Below are 10,855 nucleotides of genomic sequence, written 5' to 3'. Positions count from 1 at the left end.
AACCCATGTTGGTCTAAATCCAAAGCCCACATCCTGTACACAATGCCAAAGAACCATTAAAGTGTGCAAGTGGGTCTACCCAGCTTGAGCTAACTTAGCTAAACATATCATAATCCTCCTACATCAGGTGGCGATCACTTGGAATCTTTATCCTGAACAGGCAGAGAAGTTACTCAGTGGTCCTTGTGGCAGGAAGAATTTAAAAGAGGGTACTTTGGGGAATGCCCGTTACCTTACTGATTGTTTTTGGATTCTTGATCCATTAGATGAAGAGAAGGAGCGTTTTATTAGCAGAGGCATATGGTGGGAGTCTTGGAATTTTCTTTTTCTTTATTTGCTTCTTTTAATCAAAACGATAGCCTTATGTGATAAGAGCACTCACTCGGCTTTTAGAAACATTTCCAGAAACCATTTTCTTAAGAAAGAGAGTGCTCATAATGCATCATCTACACTGCACGGCACCCACTTCCTCAAATGCAAGGAAACAGACAGTTAAAAAAAAAAAGCAGAAAGGCAGCAGTTGTTTATCACGGCCTCGCTTCGCCTCAGTGGGGCCTGAGATTCTTTCGAACGGGAGCTTTGCTTCACATGACGCAGAGCGAAGTGTCAACTGGGATATTTCTGGTAAAACTGAAAGCAAGAGAAGTGTCAGGAGGGTACCAGCCCCCGTGGGACACTGGAGGGGAGTAGGGGGCGTTTGGGTGGCATCCCCAAGAGACAGATGGATGGACCTTTCATCTGAGAGAAAGGAGGAGACACATTGGCAAGTCAACCTCAAACTCAAGATTGCTTCTGAAGCAATCATCAAGGGGGAGAAAGAACACAAAAGCTAGTGGGAAAGATCGAAAAGGCAAGAAGTGTGCGAATTGTGACAGGCTTGCTACTCCACCAGCTGCTCTCCCAAACCGGAAGCAAAATGTCCCTGAAGTTGCCAAGGAACTGGGATTTCAACCTGAAGATGGAGGCTGGGAAAATAGGTACGGTGGTGTCTTTTCGTTGCATCTGTGGTTCCTACTTACACTTCAACACTCGCCATTTGCATGTTGGTCTGCAGGGAGCGGGGTCTACTTAAAAATGGATCTCGCAGCAAATCTGAGTTTGGGAAAAATTTGCATTTGAATTGATATGTTGGGTCAAAGTTCCAAAATGCTGGGAGGGGCTTCTTTTTAGTCAAGAGGTTGCTGGGCGATGGAGCTCCCTGGTTTGTGGGATCTGGGTTACTTTGGATGGGTTAAAACTACAGATTACATCCAAAACTGTGAGTTTTTCTCCATTTATCATAAAGGGTCATTTCGTCCTGTTTTTGGAAATGCAACTATATTTTGAATAGCTGTGGATAGGAGCACAAAAACTAGAGTCTTTTGAAGTACTTGATCTCAGGTAAACTCGAGGTGTCCTGTTTTGTGAGCCCACTGGGTTTCTGGGGTCTCACAGTGGACTTAGGGGCTTGGGTAGGGGGAGATTGGTTTACTTGTAGCAAAAAGTAAACAATGAGGAAAAGAATAAGTATTTAGATGCATTTGAAGTTATAATAAAGACAATTTCATTAAAGGAAGAGAATGGTAGGAATTCTTAGATATAAGAGTTGAAAAAAATAGATATATTTTGGATTGTCTTAAGGAATCCTGACATGTTCTCTGAGATATTCTGGCCTTTAATCTATACATACCCTTTCCTTCTAATGATGATGAGACATTACTTTTAATCTGTTATATAATTATTATCATGAGGATCTTTATGTGGATTTCTTCTACCATTAAATGGATTGCAGTAATTTAGGGTGGAGCAGTTGGGCTTAGAAGTGACTGTGTTTTCTCCTTATAATGAGATGACTTCCTAGACATAGATATGTGTTGAGGTGTTTCTAACATCTTGGAAAAGTTTTGCTAGGAACAAGGTTTAGACTTGGGCCTCTAACGGTTGGCAAGTTCCACTGAAGAGTCACAGGGCAGGGAATGCTGATGATGTGGGTCTGAGAAAGGGTCTTAAAGAAAATGGATTGTGGGTAATCAGAGAAGCCATTTTTCTTGTAACCAGGGGGCGTGAGCATTTCCTAATAAAACTAGGAATCATTGTACACTAAGGCTGGTTCAGAGAACAGGTTCAGGCCCCTTACATAAGCAAGAGATTTTTCTCCTAACTACTGTTCATACAAATGTACTTGGTTAATGCCCATTCTATTACCTGCCATAAATAATTTTTAGAAGTAAAAAGGCTCTGGTTCTGTTCCTTTGGAAGTGTCCTGCTTTCAGTTATTTGGGGTCGTTCTGCCCTGCCAACAGCTGTGTTTGAGTAGGTCTTGGGTTTCAGTCTCCTTCTATTTAAAATGGGAAACTTGAGCCAATTAATAGTTGCTTTAAAAAATTAAGCAGTTTTTTTTTTAGGGGATAAAAGAAATTGCCACACTAGAGCTCGGGTCTGTGTATTCTTGGGCCTGGGTTTAGGTTGGTTGGATTTCATGATGTCTACCGGCATTTCTTAAAAGCGACGTCCCAATGGCAGTCTGTCTCAGAATCACCTTGAGTGGTAGTTTAAAATGCAGATTCCTGGGCACCATCCTGACATGGAATCAGAACCTCTGCGTGGAGGTCCAGGAAGCTGCCTTTTAGCAAGCACCCACCTCTTCCCGGTGAAGAACCCCTGCTGTCAGTGCCGTGTCTAATTTAGTGGACTGGGGGAGCTCCCATCCATCCAGTACAGAGCAAAGAGCCTGGCCATGATGGGCACCCATTAAATATTTGCTGGCTGGATTGACTACAAGCAGATGATATTATTCAGTGTTGTAATGAAAATCCCATTAGAGGGCAATGTAGAGAAGGCCTTGTCGCGATCCATGCCATCCACAAGTTGGTCACCGCAAGGGCCTTGTCTCCAGCAGAGCAGACTTCACAACTGTCACGTGAGACTAGAATTCAGATCACAAGAGGAGTCCTCCACGGGGAGAGGGTGGCTGATTCAGCCACGGGACCTCTGGGCCCCTTGCCAGCATCCCGTGGCCAGAGGCCACCGTAGGAACAGGCTTGACAATGTAGCCAAGGAAGCTCATCTCTAACCAGAAGACGGGTGGAGCTAAGTCAGGAGGAGACCGGGGTTTCTCCATCTCTTGACACTCAGGGCTGGAGCGTTGTGGGGGCTGCTCAGGGCATTACAGGGGGTCTAGCAGCATCCCTGGCCTCTGCCCTCTATTCAAACACAGCTGTTGGCAGGGCAGAACAACTCCGCCACCACTCGTGACAACCAAGATTGTCTCCAGGCATTGCCAGATGTCCCCTGGGGGGGCAGCATCACCCCTGGTTGAGAGCCACTGGAGTGGATCCTCTAAGGGTGTGGTTGTTCAGCTGGACCCTAAATACCACCCCCCATCTCCTTTCTTGGTCAATTTTCAAGAGCTCTTTGTAAGATATAACATCAGGAGGATGGGTGAGGACTTGACTTGGAAACAGGAGGACACTGACTCCACCACGTTTCCCAGGAAGGAGTCCTGGCTTTTTCTTGGTGAGTGACACTTCCAGTTGCCCCCAAAGCCTGTAAGTGCTGAGCCAGGGCGGGAGCAAAAGTGAAAGTCTCTGAGCGGTGTGGGAGGGGCTCCCCACTGTCCTTCCATCTCAGAGCCCTGATCACGGCCCAGCTGGACAGCAGGGCTGACCTGGGGACCACCCCCACTGCCTGGCAGATGGTGGTGCAGCGGTGGGAGAGCAGGGCCCAGGGCCAGCCTGGATCTAACCTATTGATCTTGGGGGAGAACAGAGGTTGGAAGGAAAAGAGAAATGCAGAGAAAACAGACTCCACATGAGGTGCAGCCAAGAGTGCAAATTTCTTCCTCTGATCCTTTATCATCATCAGTTTTAGTCCAGCAATTAAAAATGTGACAGCCCTTCCACAGCTTTCACGCATTGTTATTCACATCTTCGACTAGTGCACACCGTGTCTTTCTAACTGGCAGGGGCTATGAGGCTGCCTCCTTTCTCATGCTCTCCTGGGGGTCTGGCACGTCCAGGGCTTGCAGGAAGGACTTCATCGGGAGCATGCTGACTGCCAGGGAAAGTCCCGCTGTGCTGGGTGGCCGGGGAGCATTTAGTTGGAACACTGCTGGGTGGGTTTCAGGACCACTGCAATTGTATCATATCCGGTTGCAACACACATCTTACTTTTTTTTCAAAACCAAAATAGGGGAAATCAGGCCCTGCAGGGTTTATGGATTTATAATTGTGAAATATAAGAAATAAAAAGTGACTTGGTGGGGACGATGGAAAACAACTTTTTTTCCTCTGAAATTTAATGTTGCAAGAAAAATCTATTCATAAACAAAAACTCACTGTTCTACTCTCCCAAGTCGTAAAGGGAATAAAGTGAATAGTGTTTATTTTTCCTCCCATTTGATACTAACCTGATCATTATGTGGGGTCTAGTTTTGCCTTTCAGAAAATGCGAGAGTAAAGGGAATGGAGACATTTGTTACTTAAGACTTTCATAACTAGACCAGTTTACAAAATGATAATGATGCAGTGTAGGTTATTATTCTTATTAAAGTGTTAACAGATCAGATTTGAAAGTTATGTGTATATGTATACATATATACATATTTTATAGAGACACACACACATGCAGGCACGGAGTGGAAGAGAGAGAGAGAACTGAATGTATAAAGAAGTCCTGTGACTCAATTAAAAATATAAAAACAGATAAATGGGCAAACAACATGAATAGGCATGTTACAGAATAAGAATCATATCTGGCCAATAAACATATGAAACTATGCTTAATCTCAATAATGAGGAAAATTCATATGAAAAGTACAATGACATTCTATTTCTCACCCACAACATTGGCTAACACAAAAAAGCCTGACAAGACCAAGTGTTATTGATGATGTGGATCCATAGGAACCCTCATCTACTGATGAAAAAAAAAAAACTAAAAAACAATGTAGCATTGCACAGAGAAGTTGACAACACACAAACCCTACTCACCAGCAATTTTACTCCTGAGAATGTCCTCTAGAGAAATTCTCATGCAGATTTTTTTTAGTAGTATTGTTTGTAATAACAGAAGACAGAAAACAACCCAGAGGCCCATCAATACTAGAATGGACAAGTAAACTGTTAATATCTTCAAAAAGTAGAATACCACATGAGAGCAAAAAGCAGTGAATTATAACTACTCACTTAAAGGAGATGGAATATCAAAAATGTGACATTGGGATAAAAGGGACATCACAGAAGAATAGAATGATTTGTTTATATAAATATGAAAAACTATGTATGTATACGGAAAAACTATGAAGAAATTCAGGATTGTGGTTACTTCTGGAGGGAGTGGAAAGGAGATGCCTTTAGGAAGCTTCAAATGTTATTTAAGTTCAAGGGTAGGTACATGAGACTTTGCTTTATTATTGTGTGTAAAACAGACAAAGAAACTAACGTATAAATAAACCTTCAGAACCCGGAATAGTATATACCGTTTGCCAATAGCAGTTAACTCAGAGTGAGGGATTTATGGATGTGACACACCACACACACACACACACACACACACACACGTATAGTTTATATGTATTTTCCAGGTTTTCTTAAATGAACAAGTATTAACTGTGTTATCAAAAATACCCAAAGCTAAGACACATTTCCCAAGTGCTTGGCCAGGCATGTTGGCCCACAGTCTTAACAGTGGTGTGTGCTCTTTAACCACCCAGCAGCCAGCTCCATTGCCTTTGTCTGACAGAATTTGAATGAGCCAACACCTCCACTCTGTAGACTTTCTGTACCTCTAGTCTCAGGATCCAGGGCTTTCTTGGCAGAGCTGAATGGCTCCACGGTGACCAGGGCAGCCTGCTTGGGCACATTTCACGTCTTATCTCAAAATGGATGTACTGGCTCCCCAGGACGGGAAGTCTGACATCCCACAGCTCGTGGTGGGCTGGGCCAGGCCTGTTTGGGGTTCAGCTTTAGTTAACACTGTCTCTACAATTCATTGCTAAACATACACTGCGCTGCTCCAGACCAGTCTGGATTCTGGATCTAATGTAGTCTATTCTCTGTGGCCGTAGCCTTTGCCTTCCCTATGGAGGCTCCAGGTCCCTGATGGATAAAGTTCCCCTGACATATGCACACTGCCAAAGAGAAGGACATGCCTTCTTTAGGCAGTGAAACACAAATGCAGGGGGCTCTAGGACGCGCTGTGCTGGTCTTTTAGTGAAGGGTACATCATTATACCTTGTTGAAGTAAAAATGCTGTTCCTAAGTTGTCTCGACTTACCCTTTAGGCATAAATTAAGTTCTTTCCACTGGGCACGTACTTCCTGCCCCCCAGGGTGAGAGCCTTCTGCCCACTTGGGGAACAGGGACTGACGTCATCTCTGTGCTTTCTGCAGCAGCAGCAGAGCAAGCATCCACATAAGTGGTGATGGGAAGTCAAGCCTTATTTTATACTCACGCATGCACAAAACCCCTCCTGCAGATGCTCGGCCATGCTGGCTTCAATTCTATCCCTTAGATGAGACTGAGAGCCCTCGAGTGGGCAGAAGCTTTCAGTGCCCATGTCTCTGAGATATAAATAAACACTCAGAAAATCTGGAGGGTTTTGCCCCAGATTTGCTAGCGGTGGATGAGTTTGCTAATAGTAATTGAGAGATAGCAAATGGCCTGTGTGGGTACAAATAGTCACAATGGGCTGTGTGGGTACAAACAGCTGTAAGTAGCTTACAGCTGTAATAGAGCAGTGGTCTTTCTGCACCCGCATCGTAGAGGAAGAACCCCGCAGGGACTCCGGCTGTCCCCTTCCCGATGGGAGTGTGGTCCTTTGAGTGAGGAACGCTCCCCCTGGGAGTGATGGACAGGTCCTAGGACCAATCAAAAGGAATAAGTTGGTGACAATGGTCCTTTCACACCCAGGGCAGCTAGAAAGAAAAGAAGGGTCACCTCTCGTGAGGCAGCCACGAGGTTGAGGTTGGCCAAGCAGATAAGTTGAGATGGAAGAGACGGGAGGGAGTGACGAGGTGACACCAAGCCCTGGCAGAGCCGTGGCCAGGCACAGGGTCATTGGAGGGATTTCTATCACCGAGGATGCTTCATGCAAATTTTGTGGCATTTTCCCAGGCGGGAACTGAGATATGGAGTTACAAAGAGAAAATAATTTACATTTCTTGTCTTAGGCTTTACTCATCACCATTTTCTCTTTGGAAGCCTTCTTACAAAACCAAAAATGAACTTCACATGCATAGAACTATACCCATGGATCTGGCAGCCAAATACTATACAGACCGTCCTGGTCACGGCTCTGCAGAGCTTACAGGCCAGTGGGGCAGAGACAAGGACATGATTACAATACAGCCACGTAAATACCGCCTGAGAACAGTTACTTTGGTCGTGTGGTGGGGAGGTCTTCGGGTCCCACTGATTTCCTCCCCATCGCTGCCATTCCCTTATTTAAGATGTATATTTTTTGGTGAGTCTCAGGTTCCCCACCCTGCTCCCACTGATTTGCTTATATATAGTTTCCACTTCTTTGGAGAAGAAAAAGGCTTTACAATTTTCTACAGCTCCTCCTTGGTGGGGACAAAACCAAAACCCCTTACGATCTGCCCTGCTCACCTGCCCGCTTGTCTGTTGCCACCTGCCCCTAAGCATACACACTCATGCTCTGGGCTTCCACCACATCTAACCTCCTTGCATCCCCCCTGCTCTTTCTCCTGTCTCGGAGCCCTGTCTCCCCTCAGGGCTCCCCACCCCTCCATCTAATTCCTTTTACTCTGTTTAGTGTCACTTTAGTCCTCTGGGACTCGGGCAGTCCCTAAGTCTGCTAATCACTGCAGAGTGAGTAAAACAATCCATCCCCGAGCCATTTAAGCAGAGAGGCTTACAGCTCTCAGGACCACCAGACTTCCTGTAAGGTGAGGACTGTGGCTGCCTCCTCAACTTGCGTCTTATGAATCAACCCTAAGAACTGATCATTTGGTTTCTGAACAAAAGATTTGTCCTTAATCAGTAATATGCAACACCAGTGCTCTAGACTTTCTCTGGAGAGAATAACCTTGAATTGCCTAAAAAAAGTGCCATTGATGGAGGATTGTCTAAGGGATGAATTGTCCACTGATACCTCTTGATAGGGATGTAGGAGGGCAGGAGGAAGTGGGTGTAGGGAAGACCTGCATGGGTTAGGAGCCCTTCTGCTAAGTAGCTGTGAATCCTAGGGCTAATTGCTTAGCTTCTGCACAGTAGGATTAACAACATGTGTGTTGTGAGGGAGAAAATCTTCCCTGTAGAAATTGTACGGTAGGTGCTCAGCAAATATTTTTCTCCTTTCTTTATAGACAATCTTATTTCCAACCTCAGATCAGACTAGAGGCTCTACTTGGACTGCATTATGTCAGTGCCCTCACAGAATGGGGCTCACTGAGTTGTGCTTGAATGTTATACTCTCACTTGTTATCATTACTGTGAGTAATGATTTCATAAAATCACAAAATCTGCTCCTGTGTTGTAAGAATGAGAACAAGGAATGGACAATGCCAGCATGACTATGTGAGAAAACTATTTAAGAATTTATTACCCAAAATTACTTTTTCTCCTTTGGGGGACTGCCGAGCTTCCTCCTTTCTGATAAGACAGAGGTGCAATGTAATCTGCTTCCCTCTTCATTTTGGCTGCCAGGAAGCTCAGAACAAAATCTGAAGGTCAATCATGGCAACTTTCACCCATGTGATTAGCATACTTACGTTCTCCTTTGTCTTTAATAAGAATTTATGTTCATTGCAAATGAGTTTTCTATTTGAATGTGTAAACTCCATTAAGTTGTCCTTTTTTATTATTTTTTAAAGAAGGGAGTGTAAGTATAGGCAATATATCAATTACACAGCTCCTCAGATCCTGTGGTTAGATTTCAGTGAGTAGCAGCTGAGCATTACATTCTTAATATGGTGTTGAAAGAACATCAGTGCTGAGGATCAGGTCTTTTAGTTTGTAAATGAAAACATGATTCTGTGACCACACATATTCTCTCCCTGGGATTACAGAAAATTATGGTATCCTCTGTACATTCGGTTCTGTCATTTCTTTCCTGCATTCACTCATTCACTCATAAAACATTTATTTCTTCATCTCTATGTGATAGACCCTTTACAAACAGCCTTCCTGATACCGGGCCTCTCATACTAATCACGTTACTTCATCCATACCCCCACCTTTCTAAGGAAAGGGGTTCTCAACTTTGATGCTGACACCCAGTGTCCATAATCTGTGAGCTGTGTCTGTCACCAGGACTGTGATCAGGTGACGGTGGCTTCATTCTCTCTCTTCCTGCCCATTCCACCTGCCCACCCCCAAAGTGGGCACCCACAGATCTTAGTTCCCAGACAGGGATGGTCGAGGCTCCACTGCTAGAACCCTGGCCTGTGGCTGCTGAACCATCTGTGTGCTTCCTTCTTGGTTTGGGAGTTTCAAAGTGAAAGGAAGTGCTGCGTGTAGCTTCTGAGGCTGATGCAGAACGAGTTTTATAATTTTTATATTTTTAAATAATTTTACACATTTTGAAAAAATAATTTTCAAAGTCTAAACCAGCTGTAATGGAATGAGCCACCTGTAGTATAGTGGTTAGAAAGCTGGCTAGATTTGAATCCCACCACCATAAATTGCTAGCTATATGTCCTTGGTCCTGTTTCTTCATCCGAAAAATGGTAATAATAATAGTGCTATCCCATATGGTTATTGTGAGGATTAAAGGAGATGATCTTTGTATAATGCTTAGCACAATAGCTGGCAAATTGTAAGTGCTTTGCAACATCGGTCGCCATCACCATCAATCTTCATCATCATTTTGATGGTTGTTACTACAATGCAGGTCTGATGTCAGCTCCTTCCAACCAAGTCATGGGTTCATTGGTTTTGTATGTCTTGGCCCAGTTTAACTCCTCTTTCTTTTCTTTAGAAAATCCACTTTCCTGCACAAATGTCAGTCCCAGGCCCCCAGCAGCCCCGCTGGTTCCTAAATGAGGGCTCCCGTCTCGCCCTTCATCCCCACAATCGTTGTAAGCTCTTCCTTAGTGCCTGTGGACTTGCTCTATGCTTGCATAGCTCTACTTATTTTTTTTCCTTTTCTTTTTCTTTCTTTTCTTTTTCTTTTTTTTTTATCAGTTCTTTCTTAAATCTGTAAAATGGCTGCGTTATGACTTTCCAATAAGGACAACGATGAGTAGCTTCTGGTGAGTTCCCTGTGCAGTGAATGTGTGCTGCAGAAACCCCACTGTCTCTGCGCTGTGTTGGAGCAGTTCTCCCGCTCACCTTACTTTACGTGGGAACAGTGCACTGCCTGAAGACCTTCCCCCATCACTGAGGAGCGCTTCTTCCGGAGTTGCTAACTATCACCCACTGTCCCAGCACCCGTGGCCACCGAGTGAGGTGACATGTCGTTTGTTTGGGTCTCACTGGGGTTCAATGTTTAGCCATTTTGAGATCATTTACATGTGGGTGACAGTGGCAGTGGGCGAGTTTCTGGTTTACTGTGAGAATCCCACCAGTGGCCTACTATTCATTTCCAGATCATTATTTTTAGATATACTTGTTCGGAAACAGCAGTACTTTCAAATGGAGGCTCCCACACCTCCTGGCCCTCAATTCTGCTGTTGCTGCTGGAGTGAGTGCTTTCTTCCCCTCTTACTATCCACAGCATCTTTTGCATCTTATCCTGAGCATTTAGAACTCAGAACATCGCTTTGCTGGCAGGTGAGGAATCTTGCCAGGTACACAACCCGGAGTTATGAAGGTAAAGATAAAGAGCACAGTTGTCACCTGCACTCCATTCTTAGCCAGGGCCATTTTTTACTCTGTCCTGAGAACAATCCACTTATCTTCAGTTGGCACCA

General features: G+C 44.5%; 1 protein-coding gene across 2 annotated transcripts in view; it reads left to right on the top strand.

The window, feature by feature from the left end:
- Positions 1–549: 549 nt before the first annotated feature.
- ARHGAP25 (Rho GTPase activating protein 25) overlaps positions 550–10,855 on the top strand; it is a 92,948-nt gene continuing 82,642 nt past the window's right edge. The window contains exon 1 of one of the 2 annotated variants that reach the window (XM_037806465.1): positions 550–977. In XM_037806465.1, the coding sequence (XP_037662393.1) occupies positions 917–977 (61 nt within the window). In that variant the 5' untranslated portion in view covers positions 550–916. The other variant, XM_037806464.1, reaches the window with a different exon arrangement.

This window comes from Choloepus didactylus, chromosome 17, assembly GCF_015220235.1.
Source record: "Choloepus didactylus isolate mChoDid1 chromosome 17, mChoDid1.pri, whole genome shotgun sequence".
Lineage (NCBI taxonomy): Eukaryota > Metazoa > Chordata > Mammalia > Pilosa > Megalonychidae > Choloepus > Choloepus didactylus.
The sequence above is the reverse complement of the archived record's forward strand: the minus strand, read 5'-3'. Positions and strand labels throughout refer to the sequence as shown.